The sequence below is a fragment of the Mobula birostris genome, chromosome 20 (genome assembly GCF_030028105.1).
Source record: "Mobula birostris isolate sMobBir1 chromosome 20, sMobBir1.hap1, whole genome shotgun sequence".
Lineage (NCBI taxonomy): Eukaryota > Metazoa > Chordata > Chondrichthyes > Myliobatiformes > Myliobatidae > Mobula > Mobula birostris.
The window spans coordinates 28,405,419-28,419,801 of NC_092389.1; the positions used below are offsets into that span (position 1 = coordinate 28,405,419).

At 40.6% G+C, this 14,383-nt stretch overlaps 1 protein-coding gene across 2 annotated transcripts in view; it reads left to right on the forward strand.

Annotated features, from left to right (window-relative positions):
* ei24 (EI24 autophagy associated transmembrane protein) overlaps positions 1–14,383 on the forward strand; it is a 53,437-nt gene that overhangs the window by 22,987 nt on the left and 16,067 nt on the right. For both annotated transcript variants that reach the window (XM_072238395.1, XM_072238394.1), the window contains exons 5-8: positions 1,940–2,006; positions 5,615–5,739; positions 12,335–12,454; positions 13,384–13,495. In XM_072238395.1, coding sequence (XP_072094496.1) covers positions 1,940–2,006; positions 5,615–5,739; positions 12,335–12,454; positions 13,384–13,495 — 424 coding nt within the window. The remainder of the gene's footprint in view (positions 1–1,939; positions 2,007–5,614; positions 5,740–12,334; positions 12,455–13,383; positions 13,496–14,383) is intronic.

Below are 14,383 nucleotides of genomic sequence, written 5' to 3' on the forward strand. Positions count from 1 at the left end.
TACAGATGTACTGTGGAGAGGATTCTAACTGGTTGCATCAGTGTCTGACATGGAGGGGATTGGAAAAAGCTACAGAAAGATGTAAACTCAGCCAGTTCCAACATAGGCACTAGCCACCCCAACATCAAGGACATCTTCAAAAGGCCATACTTCAAAAAGGTGGCATCCATCATTAAGGAGCCCCATCACTCAGGACATACCCTCTTCTCATTGCTACCATCAAGGAGGAGGTATAGGAGCCTGAAGACACACGCTCAACGTTTCAAGAACAGCTTCTTCCTCTCCACCATCAGATTTCCTGAATGGACAATGAACCCATGAACACAACCTCACTATTTTTTCCCTCTCTTTTTGCACTATTTAATTTATTTTTATACATACAGACTTATTGTAATTTATAGTTTTTATTATGTATTGCAATGTACTGCTGCTGCAAAACAACACATTTCACAACATATGCCAGTGATATTAAATCTGACTCTGATTCTGACCTTACAGTGGGAATATTGCCTAGGTATGTCCTGTTCACAAAATCTGAACACACTTAATTTATCTGCCCAATCAATCTACTCTCAACTTTCAGCAAAGTGATGGAAACGGTCATTGACAATATTGTATCCATACAACATTAGTACAACAATAGCACGCTCACCAGTGCCTACTTTGATAGGCTGAATTCTGGAGATGAGTTGAGAGTATTTCCTTTGACAATAAGACCACAAATGACTAAGTGTTGCAGCAAGTAGCTCTGGCAGAATGGTTGTACTTTGTACAATGAGAACTTATTGTTGGAAGTCAGCCAGAAGACATCACTATAGTTCCTTGGAGCGGTGTCCTATGCTGGACCATCTTGAAAGAATGGAATTAGTAACAAAAAAAACCAGTTGTAACTTTTATTACAGTGAATGTTTACTTCCGGTTAAGATAGTGCTACCGAACGTGTGCGACAGCTCACTGGACATTTTTTTTTAAAAGGCAAGACATTCGACTAAAAACATCTTTTCTGAAGTAAATTATGTTAAATTATTGCCGCAAACAGTGAGGGGACGAGAGATGGCGAGGCAAGTTTGGGGGATGAGCCAAGATAGTGTATTGTAGAATTGATGCAGATAGAGTGAGCCATTCGTAGAGGAGAAGTTGGGGCAGAGTACCGATGCCCGTACAACTGGTCCAGGTGTGAGTTTGGATCGCTCTGGGTGCCAAGCTGATTTGAAGAGCTTGTGAGTGGCTTCAGGATGGGTAGCGAAATCTGGGCCTGGAGCGAGTTGCTGGGCGGTGTGGTCTAGGCCCCGAGACCTTCACAGTAACCAGGTCCTAGTGCAAGGTACGATCTGCTATTTAGACAATTTGAACACCAGCCCAGATCGGAGGTGAGAGCCGATTTCACTTGCTCTCCATGATGTTACTCCTGTCTCCAGGGTGCTGGAGCCTTTCGTTGTTCTGTTGTTTGGTCAATTTAAATGCAGACCCAAATAAACTGAAAAGACAGGGCATCGGGATCCGAAGTGAGGGCAGATTTTGCTCACTCTCCACGATGGTCAATTTTCTCTCCACGGTGCTGAACTATGAAGTCTGCCCTGGCTGCTGTGCTTCATGCCTGCTAATATGATAAACTAATAAACGAGGCTTTGGGCCTACTCTGGGCTGCACCAGGTTTCGGATCTGAGGATTCAGTTTGGTTCAGAATGTTATTGTTTGCATGACTGGTGCTTTTTTCGCCTTGTGCATCAGGTATTGGTCTTTTATTTTTATTTTTTTCTTTTATTGACTTCTTCCGGGTTTCTTGCTTTGTGGCTACCTGTAAACAAACAAATCTCAAGTTGTATAATTTATAAATGCTTTGATAATAAATGTACTTTAGATCTTGAATCTTTGAATATTTTACACAACACTGTGCTGTTGTTTCCTGTAACATCTATTTCATTTTCTTTCTTCACAGTTGAGTATCTTTGTCTTTTACCGGGTCTTTATCCCTCTGCTTCAGGCCATCACTGCACATATTATAGGTAAGTAAATAATACAAAAGTGAAATTCCTGAGCCATAGCATCCCATGAAAACAAAAATTCCTTCAAACACCCCTAGTTGGTTGTTCAGTGAATGTATGAAATGGTGTAAACCAGATGATAGACCAAAAAGATTCCATGTTACATAGAAAACCTACAGCACAATACAGGCCCTTCAGCCCACAAAGCTGTTAATCTCCAGGCTTTGAATTATGTGAACTATTTTGTTGGGAAGGATGGTGTAAGCTGTGATTTAGATGCAACTAAAATACTAATTGCCCACAATCTAACAGAATGTAACAATTGCCCAAGGAATTGAGTCCTGTTCGTATGAAGGTTCAGCCAGGAGGTACAGGTTTCCCTCGCCATCCGAAGGTAGAGCGTTCCTATGAAATGGCTAAACGGTTCGTAAGCTGGAATGTCGTAAAGTGAAGAAGCAATTACCATTTATTTATATGGGAAAAATTTGTGAGCATCCGCAGACCCAAAAAAAAACCTACCAAATCATGCCAAATAACACATAAAACTTAAAATAACAGTAACATATAGTAAAAGTAGGAATGATATAAATACACAGCCTATATAAAGTAGAAATACTTTTCTACAATCATTGCCGCACTGTTCTCCGTAGCGAAAATCTCACGCAAGCGCTCTTGGCAGAAACACGGCGCAAGTGCTCTCAGCAGAAACACTCTCTCCAGTACCCTTTAAGCTATGAAGCTGCCAAATCATACTAGTAACACATAAAAATACACAGCCTATAGAAAGTAGAAATAACGTATGTACAGTGTAGTATCACTTACTGGAATTGGGAAGACAGCGTCGAGCACACTGATGATGGTGTGTTAGGCTGAGTCGTTGGAGGTTGGGGTGGTGCAGTGGTCCCCAACCTCCAGGCCACCGACCGATACCGATCCGTGAAGAATACAGCGGTAGCCGGAACGCACCCAGCACATCTTTAAGAAAAAAGCCGAAATAAACAAGCTAATTAATCAATCAGCATTCGCCTCTGATCTGGGCTGACATTTACGTGCCAGGCGGCACCTAATTAATTAACTTCAGCTTTTTTCTTAAAGATGTGTTGGGTGCGTCCCGGCTACCGCTGCTTCCTCGGCGGCAATGTATCGGTCCGCAGCCCGGGATTGGGGTGGCGGGACACTGGGGTGTCATCTCATCGTCGTCTGTTTCCATCAGGGCAGGAAGGTCATCTTCTTCTATGTCTGCCTTCCTCAATGTCGAAGATCGAGGTTCGTCGTCTGCTGTGGCTGATGTGGAAGGCTTGAAAAACGACAGTATGTTTGACTGCTTAGCCTCGCGCATTTTTCTGTCATACAGTTCTTTGTAAGCACTCAAACCATCCTGCAAATATGCCCTAAACTGACGTACTCTTTCAAAATTAAAGTCATACTTTATCATTGCAGTGAAAATCTCACGCAGTTGCTTCACGTTCAGTTCCTGGACGACTTCACTTTCGGTCCGTTCACTACTGCATTCGGTTTCGATTGTTATCCTTTCGCCTTCCAATTGCATCAGCTCTTCATCTATCAGTTCTTGGTCGTGGGATGCCAAAACCTCTTCAACATCATCTTCGTCAACTTCCACAAGCCAAACTCACTTTGTCCTTGCTTCGTTTACCACGATCGAAACGCTTAATTATGTCTAGTTTTACGCTAAGTGTAACACCCTTACGAGCTCTTTTAGGCTTTTCTGATACCTTAGAACTCATCTTGCAAACGGCTGCTCACAGGCACCTGTTTAAGCAATGCCGGCTAGAATGCAGTTCCGGGGGAGGAGCTTGGCTGCTCGGAGCGCGCGCTGCCTTTTATCGCGTGCTGCTTTTTTTGCGCGCTGCCTTTTTTCGTAACAGTGAAAACACCTTCTGTTAGTGAAAACAGGTAACTAATGTAGGTCTTTCGTAACAGCGAGGTTTCGTGAACGTTCGAAAAGCGGGGGACACCTGTAGTGGATAGAATGTAACCTCACTAGGGTGCGTGGTAAATTGGGGTTCCTTTTTCCGGTTTTCATTAATGTGAATGTTGGAAGGTGAATGTCAGTTAGATGGAAGGTAAAGGTTTATATTAGTTTCTTGTCATATACGCCCAGTTGTAAAGAAATTTCTTTCTTGCTTGAAGCTCACAGGGTAAACAGCATACGTTGATACAAATAGTGACAAGCACAAAACAATGGAACGGTGCAAAGTTCAACAGAATGGTGCAAAGAGGGCTCCAGTTGGCTTGATTACATGAACAATTGCCTTGTGTGTGAGTGAGCCAAAGCCCACATTATTAAGAAGAAAAGGAACCAAAGGTCGAAAGTAATACATGTATTTGGAATCTGAAGTCTTGATTCTATTTCAAAGCTGTTGCATAAACTCTTTGTTTACTTAAGACTCCATTTTAAATTTCAAGGTTAATGAGTACAGTGTCATGTTGATAACATAATTTGATCTGTTTGATTAGTCCGTTTTGCACCTAAGTGGGCATGGGAGAATATCAGTTAACTCTGTGCTGACCATCAAGGTTTTGCAAAACTACTTAGTCTTGTACATACCCCTATTCTGCACCTTTACAATAATGTTACCATTTTCTAGGGCAGAGAACATACTGGAAATTAATTTGACAGTTTACAATTATGTCAAAGAATTAGAAGAGGTGGATCACAGATTTAATCTGGACACATTTTGGCTATCCTTTCCAGTATTTTCGCAAGCTGGTCCACGCAACACACAAGCGTTAACTCGTGCTCTGTACTTTGTTGAAATTGTGCTTGTTCAAATATATTTAAAATTCCAGCAATATTGCTACGTGATGTTTTGTGGACTATTGTTCCAACATGTTGACCTGACCAGTTGAAAGCAAAAAATGTGGCTGGGTGCCCAGGAACAAGGTGGGAGAGAGGTGTATTTTTGCAGTCCATAAAGGCAAATGGTAACTATATTACGTAAACACGAGGAATTCTGCAGATGCTGGAAATTCAAGCAACACACATTAAAGTTGCTGGTGAACGCTGCAGGCCAGGCAGAGGTACAGTCGAGGTTTGTAGGACTTTGACTTGACTTTGTCAGGACTAACTGAAGGAAGAGCTAGTAAGAGTAAGGAAGAGCTAGTAAATCTCTTACTAACTCTTCCTTCAGTTAGTCCTGACGAAGGGTCTCGGCCCGAAACGTCGACTATACCTCTTCCTAGAGATGCTGCCTGGCCTGCTGCGTTCACCAGCAACTTTGATGTGTGTTGCTGGAAACTATATTAACTTAATTTCTTAATACTTTGGAGAATCAAAAGTGATTATGATTTCTGTGTGCATTGGAAGAAATGTTTTTAAATGTCTTGTAAGTTGTTCTTTCCCACTTCATTTACTCAGTTTCAATTTGCACTGCTTCCATTTCACAGTTCTGTTGTTTCTATACTTCCATGGGATTTGCTTTTGTTTCACCTCCTGTCCTTCAAGCATCCACAAACCAAATGTTTTGCCTCGGGCTGTTTTCGTGGTTAAGTAGTAGTAGTCATACTTTATTGATCCCGAGGGAAATTGTGAAATCACTGCTTTTATCAGATTGGAAGGTGCTTATTTTTAACCATTTATGTAACTGATGTTCCTTTTGCCTGAGCAGGAGATCCCTCATTACATGGAGATGTGTGGTCCTGGTTGGAATTTATCCTGAACTCCACCTTTAGTGCTTTGTGGATACTGCCTCTGTTTGTTCTCAGTAAAATAGTGAATGCCATCTGGTTTCAGGTAAGGACTTAGTACTGAAGCAGATTTTCACTGAAGATTGTTTAGTTATCATCTTGAGGCCGGATATTCCATGGTTTGTCGGACATTTCCTGAGTCACTCAAAAAGGTTTTGCCTCATTTGAGCATATCAAGTGTTTGATGAAATGTTGATCACTTCAATAGATGAGTGTAATCTCTAATAGCATCAGGGAAAATGGACATCATCCTAGATAATACAGCTAGCATTGGAATCTGCATTATGACTGCAACAATTTGCTGGCTTCTTTAATAGCACTTCCCAATTCCCAAATCTGTTAGATTCATATAGTTTCAAGATTGTTTAATGTCATTTCCTGTACATGAGTGTAAGGAGAATGAAATAATTGTTACTCCAGATCCAATATAGCACTAAAAAACACAAAAGATGAAGAACACAATAAGCTTATGTATATTTATTTTATGTCCATAAAGTGACGTTTGGCTGTACATAAGGTGACCAATGGGAAATAATAAAGTAGTGGTGGAGATGTTCATCAGTTTTATTGCTTGGGGAAAGTAACTGTTTTTGAGTCTGGTGATTCTGGCGTGGATGCTATGTAGCCTCCTTCCTCATGGGAGTGAGACAAGTCGTCCATGAGCAGGGGTCCTTCATGATGTTACTGGCCCTTTTCCAGGACCTTTCTGTATATATGTCTGATGGTGGGTTGGCCGGTGCCAGTGATGTGTTGGGCAGTTTTGACGACCCATTGTAGAGCTTCCCTGTTGGCCGCAGCACAGTTTCCTTACCATACAGTGATGCAGTTTGTTCAGATGCTCTCTACTGCTCATCTGTAGAATGATGTGAGTATAGATGTGCAAAGTCCAGCTCTCTTCAGCCTCCTCAGAGAGTATGGGTGTTGGTGAGCTTTCTTGACTATGTAGGATGTGTTCTGGGGCCATGAGAGGTTGTGTGTGATGTGCACTCCCAGGAGTTTGAGACTGCTTGCAGTTTCCACTGCTGTGCCACTGACTTAAAAAGGGGTGGCATCCATCATTAATGACCTTCACCATTGGGGACATGCCTGCTTCTCATTACTACCCCGAGGGAGGAGACAGATACAGGAGCCTGAAGACCAGCACTTCCCCGATGCCATCAAATTTCATGATTACTACTTTTTAATTCCACATTTTGCACTATTTATTTAGATTGTTCAAGATCGTTTCAAGATTGTTTATTTTTTATTGTTATTCTTCAGTACACCAGAATAAAGCAGAACAAAATGATTGTTACTTTGGATCCAATGCAGCATAAAAACACAATAATCATAGAGGCTACAATAAAAACACAACAAATATAAATACATAAGGTTAGCTTATATGCGTAGTTTGATTGATAAGGAATGCCTATACATAAGGTGACTGAGGAGATGGTAAAGTTAATGGTGGTGGGAGGTGTGGAGGAGTGGGTTAATGAGTGGAGGTGTTGATCAGCTGGATGGCTTGGGGGAAGTAACTGTTATTGAGTCCGGCGATCCCAGCGTGGATGCTGTATAGACTCCTCCCAAGGGGCAAACGGTCCATGGGCAGAGTGGTTGGGATCCTCCATGACATTACTGCCCTTTTTCCAGCATCTTTCTGTAGATACGTCTTTGATGGTGGGTAGGCTGGTGCCAGTGAAGCGCTGGGCAGTTTTAACTAGCCGTTGTAGGTCCCTCCTGTCTGCCGCAGTGCAGTTTCTGTACCATACAGTGATGCAGCATGTTAGGATGCTCTCTACTACTCACCTATAGAAGGTCATGAGTATAGATGTGCAAAGTCCAGCTCTCTTCAGCCTCCTCAGAAAGTAGAGGCGTTGGTGAGCTTTCTTGATTGTGTAGGATGTGTTCTGGGACTGTGAGAGGTTGTGTGTGATGTGCACTCCCAGGAGTTTGAGACTGCTCGCTGTTTCCACTGCTGTACCACCAGTGCAAGGGGGAATGTGAGTGGTGCAAGTTCTTCTCAGTAGGCCGTCTCATCATTGTTGGTGATGAGCCCCACCATTGTCATGTCATCAGTGAACATGACAATGTGATTGCTTGAGTGTCTGGCCATCCAGTCATGTGTAAGCAGTGAGCTCAGCACACAGCTCTGGGGGGCACCCGTGCTGAGGATGATGGGGAGGGAGGAGCGATTGTACATCCTGACTATCTGAGGTCTGTTTGTTAGGAAACACATAATCACAGGGAGAATTTGCAAACTCTACACAGACAGCACCGGAGGTCAGGATTGAACCCAGGTATCTATCGATAGCTGTGAGGCAGTAGCCGTATAACTGCACCATCCCTGAAAGGAGCGGAACTCACAGGTGTTGATTTAAGTCACAAGCCAAACTCACTTGGAAATTTATTCTGTCATTCATTATTACTCAATCAAACTCCCCTGCACATGGAATTAACTTCAACATGGACTGCTCTGATTAAGGATGGCAACTCACTTCTACCTTCTTGAGTGACTAACTGTAGATTGTAAATGTCAGCCCGACTCAAAAAAAATTCTGAACTTGAAAATGCAAATTTCAGACATTGATTTAAAAAGAAGAATTCAAGAATTGTGGAATTACTCAGCAGGTCATTCAGACTCTGTTGGGAGGGGATATTTCAGCTGAAATAACCTTTCATCAGACATAAAAATGGTGAAAATGAAAAATTGGTATGTTTCATGTACTGAAAGCAACTGTAAGAATACACTAAGCAACAATCCTAATGTCTGAACAAAACAAAATGTCAATAGATTTAATTCTCCATAATTCCTTGATTAAATTTACTTTGGGCTGGAAAATTTTATGGACATTTATGATGGGTGTGGAATATATCTTTGAGCCCACATTGATTTATTTGCTCAATTTAGAAAGTAATTTGTCCCAGCAAGAATGCATTGTACTAACCCAAGCTCGAATTGGCAGGCCCAAGTCCTGGTGTTCATTGGCTGAAATGAAGCTTTGGCTTTAATTTATTATAATTCCACAGTTAATTAGAGCTAATTGTTGCCAAGCATCCTATTGCTTGGGCAGTTGAGCCAACTTTACTTTTCATAGCATAAGCTTGCAGGATCATTTCAATTCAGCATATGAGATGTAGTCGGTAGTAATGCCCATTTAGCCTGCTCCAGAAGTCATGGATTTCAGGTAGTCCTCCATAATTCTACCTTCATTTGCTAGGTTCTCAATCTCTTGATTCTAGTAGCATTCAAAATCTTGTCTACCTGTGTTTAATATACTCAATAGCAAAATTCACAATCCCAGTGGTCAAGAATACCAAATTCACAGCTTTAAATAAGTAAATATAAGCCTTGTTTCAGCTTAGTGCCAAGATGTAAGAAAATTGGCACTGACTGGTCTAGATATAATAATAAGTACTTTATTGATCTTGAGTGGGAAATTATTGTTACAGCAGCAACATTTTAAAAACACATTTAGCAATGATAATAAATATAATAATATTAACTAATAAAGTACAGAATAATTAATTTACCAATGTGCAATAACATACAAAATGATAAAACAGCAACTATTGTACTATGACGTGTAGACAAGACTCGTCGCAGTCCTCTTCCTCCTAAAATCAATCACCATCTCCCTGGTTTTTGCCACATTCAGGAACAGGTGATTTCTCTCGCACCATTCCACAACCTTGTCTATTTTACTCCGACTCCTGCCCATCTCTGATACACCCAACCACCGCAGAGTCATCAGAGAACTTTTGCAAGTGACAAGACTGAAAGTTGTACTAAAAGTCTGAGGTGTACAGAGTGAACAGAAATGGAGACAGGACAGTCCCTTGTGACACTCCAGTGTAGTCACCTCTACGTCGGACAGAAAACTACCCAGCCATTCAAACTGGGGTCTATCTGTCAGTAATCCAGGAGATAGAAGATTTGTCTACGCCCATCTTTTGCAGCTTCTCACTCAGGAAAAAGTGGCTGGATTGTATTGAAGGCACTAGAGAAATCAAAAAATGTGATTTTCACAATGCCACTAGCATCATCCAGATGAGAGTGAGCTCTCTACAACAGGTAGATGATGGCATCATCCAATCCCACATGAGGTTGGTAGGCAAACTGTAGAGGGTCCAATGAAGATCTCACCTGCAGTCCAAGGTAAGTCAGGACCAGCCTCCCCAGCACCTTCATCACAAGATGTAAGGGCAATTGGTCTGTAGTCATTAAGTTCAGATGGAGTCACCTTCTTGGGTACAGGAACAAAGCCAGAAGTCTTCCATAGCACTGGTATCTTTTCCTGAGTCAGACTCAGATTGTAAAGGTGCTGCAAATACCAGACAGCTGGCTTGCATGGGCCTTCAGTACCCCGGGGCTGATACCATCTGGTTCTGCAGCCTTGCCTTGATGTAGTTGCTCCAGCTGTCTCTTAACCTGGCCTGTGGTCACAGTCAGGTGAGGGAGGGTGGGCATCCCCATGGAAGCTGAATACTCTGAAGTTGAGGGGGTTTGGAAAACAAGCACTCACCAGAGAGGAGGGAGGGATGGATGGAGGAGGCTTTGGGGGCAGGGAGGGTGCTTGGTTTGGGCAAGTGGGGGAGGGGACAGCTGAAGGTCCCATGTTGAACCTGTTGGAAAAACAATTCAATTTGTTGGTCCTACCCAGGCAGCCCTCGATCTTCCTTTCTTTAATGTTGAAGCCTGTGATCTGTTTCATGTCCGACCACATGTCCCTTATATTATTCTGCTGGAACTTGTACTCCAGCTTCTTCTTGTAGGAGTCTTTGCACTCCCTCAGCCTTACTGTTAGTTCACTCTGTACTCGCCTCAGTATTTATCTATCTTCAGACCTGAAGGCTTTCTTATTCAAAATTCTTTCAGGTCACTGGTGATCCAGGGATTGTTGGGGAAGCAGCATACAGTCCTGGCTGACAAGATGGTGTTCTCACAGAAATTGATATAGCCTGTGATACAATCAGTCATTTTGTTAATGTCCTCCCTGTTTGGCTCACATAACAAGGATCTAAATATTTAAATCCGAATTTTTTTTGGCCTCCGCCAATCCCCAGGCATCTATATTGCATCATTTTAAATACATCAGTAAATTCATCTAGTCGACTTGTCTTCACCACATCAGACAATTTATTCATCACTCAAAGCTATATATTAAATGTTTTGTATCTTCTTAGACCAGTATATCCTTCTTGTTATATAAAAAAAGCAATAGCCAATATTCCCTGCTTTTCGCCTTACAGCATTGCGGTAAGATTTTTATACTCCAATCTATTTGCAATGAAGGCCTATATTTTATTTGCTTCTCTGTCTGCATACAGCACCAACATGATTATCTTTTGAAACCTCACTTTATTGGCCAAAAAGGGACAGCTTCTCTGGTTATCAGCCCCCACCCCACCACTGACTGGATACCAGTGCACCAAAGATGTGCAACAATTAGATTTTTCATAAAGGAAAACCACCCTTAAAGTCTAGTTTTCTTCCAGTAAAATAGTTCTTGTGTGTGGATAATGATAGCGAAAATGCAGCAGGACAAACCATTTGTGAAAAAGACAAATGTAACAGTGAAGCGGTCAGAAATAGTATCTATATTTTGTTAGGATTAATTAAAATATCTAAAATACAATTCTGAACAGATTACAAACACTGCCTCACCTTTTTTTGTTCTTTTTTCACTACTTATTTATTTCTTATATTTCTTGTTGTAACTTTCAGTAATTTTTAGGTACTGCACTGTACTGCTTTCACAAAACAACAAATTTCATGACATATGTCCTTGATAAACCTGATTCTGATTTTGATTCAGTCAGCCCAGAGAGATGGCGATTTCCTTGAATTTTTGCCAAAAGGTAGTGCTTAGTGGTGGGAAGAAAGGTTGATTTACTGCTACATGCTGTTCAGTTAAATAGAATCCTGATAATGAAAGTCTATTTGATCAAATGATTTTTTAAGAACTATATCTTAAGAATTAAAGAATAATGTAAGTTAAAATTTATATTATTCATTATTATTTAATCCTAACTGTAAGCCATTTAAGCTCAGTTTTACAGAGCTTTTAATCTGGGGTTATGTTGCTGTAAAGTTATATTACTGGCTTTTAGGGGCTACTGTTTCTGACAGTATAAAGCAAAGAACCTATATGTCCAGCTGGTAGGTTGGCATGGGATTATTTGAAAAATGAAATGGAAAAAATTGGTAACCTAGTATTAAAGCTGGAAAAATTGGTAACCTAACATTAAAGATGGAGAACCTCTGGAAATGCAGAAGTGCTTAAACAGTTTGTAACTGAGTTGGTAGTGCACATTCAGACATCAGAATCTTGGGAGGAGGCTGCTAAACTACAGAAATGATTGAGGAAAAAGTAACCTTGGTTGTTGGAAGATGGAAAATGTATATATTTAAGATTATTCCTTACCATTCATTGCTCACATTTATGCAGGAAAATCTTGATTCTTTAGAGTAAGAACAGCAAATGCTTGAAACATTCTGTAGGTCTGTGACCTGATATGTTAAATGTTTCTCTTTCCACAGATGCTGCTTGACCTGCTGAGTATTTGTATTTTTCTTTAAAATTTCTGGCATCTGCAATTCAAGTTAAATTATCTATAACACTGCTTCACATGTTACAACATTGTCCTCTATTTTACAGGACATTGCTGATCTAGCATTTAAAGTGTCTGGAAGGAAAGCACAACCCTTCCCCAGTATCAGTAAGATTATTGCAGACATGCTCTTCAATCTGCTTCTGCAGGCCTTGTTCCTCATTCAGGTATGATTGGATCAGAGATACAATGCTGGATTAATAAACTCCAAGCCGAGCATGAGTGTAGTTTTCTTTGTCAGCGATAGAATTGCTTTAATTTTGACTATGCCCTGTTTAATCTCCTGAACTATGTGCTGATGTGGTATTGATGAAACTCAAACTGCCTGCTGATGAGAAATGTTTCTCACAATCACCTTTTTGGTCCATTCTGTCAGTATGTCTCAATTTCTTTACACAGGTGTATACTGGCATTTTTCTGTACAACACAATTCTTATATTTTATTACGAAACTGTGATAAATGTAGTTTTATTGTTAAGTTAAAACCCTCAGGGGGAAAGAAATACTTTGTCTTCCGGGACATACAACAGAACTCTCCAACCAATGAATTACATATAAAATAGAGTCACAATTGCAGTGTAACATAGGAAGTTCAGCAGTCAGTGTAAGGAGAACATTCAACAGCTTAGTTCACTAGTTGAGGGGTTTATATTGGCTAAGACAAAGAAACAAATAACCCTACCATGTTTGAGATAGCACTGTGCAATTTTAATGCCCATCTGTAGAGGGAGAATGATCAACACTTTATGAATTCAGTGTTAGGAAGAATGGTTGATGGAATTTAATGCTACCTGCTGTTTAGTTAAAAAATCCTGATGGTGACATTCTAGAAAATGAGAGCACTTGCAGCAGTCAAGCATTTCTCTTGTAGTGCATTGGGTGTTGCTGAAGTTGGTGGAGTGGGCGTCAAACCCCCAAGTTTAGATCAGATAAGATTGGAACCATAGTCCAGCAAACAGTTGAGTTGTAACTATGAATTATACTAATGTAAAAAGAAACTGGAGTTTTTAGTAATTCAATACCTTCTGAAAAGTTTGAGGATAAGATGGGTTCTGGGGTGGTACTTTTATGGTTAACCTCTGTTTCTTTACTCTAGGGACTGATTGTGAGTCATTTTCCTATTGAAATTATTGGACAGCTGGGCAGTCTGTTTCATATGTCAATGCTGTATTCCTTGTACTGCTTTGAGTATAAATGGTTCAACAATGGTAAGTAAAGCTTTTGCCACTGACATCTGATAGTAAGTTGGGTGTAAGGTATGAAAAGGAAAAGACAAGCTTGACCAGTGAGCCCCAATGTTAAGTTTCTACATTCTGTACCTTGTTATCACTGCCAAAACCCCAATCAACTACGTAACCTGCCTGTAGGGAAAGGGAAAACAGGAATATTTTTATTTATTTAGTGAAAGCACACCAGGGAAAATTCTTCTCTGACCATACTGGCCATTATGTAAATTCCGAAAGAGCACCTAAACTGGAGAGGGACACCACCTGTCCTGTTGTATTGGCCACATTAGAAATTCCTTGTGAATGATCACATTAAATTGGTAGTGACTTCAAAAGATAGCAACTTATTGAGTAGTTAAGTTGATTATTTTATTTTATTTTATTTTTTCTTTTTTTTTTTGGAACTGTTTTCACCTGACCTCTCACTTCTTCCTCTTAGCTAATTTGTGCTCATGCTGCTTGGCACTTCCTCTGCAAGATCCCATTACAAGAGTAAAATCAGTTCACTGGATAAATGATAATTTAAGACAAGCCTGATAACACCAACAGCTGGCCTTTGTAGCATTTTATTACAGAACTAACACAGTAGACCGATAGGGAAGGCTGAGGGAAAACGCATGATGCAATCGCTTAGTAACTAAGCCGCTCACAGCTGAATAATGGTCATTGTGGTTTAAAAGCCACTTGCAGGGCTGCAACCCAGCAAAACTACTGAGTTGATAAATTTTATGTCCCCACTGGAAGGGCGGCAGTTTAAAATTAGACTATCTGAGGGTTAGCTTTTCTAAGCCCAGTTAGAGACATTATCAGTAACAAGCTCTTATTCATAGAAGTACCATATTGTATGTATGTTTAAATAGATTTATTTCC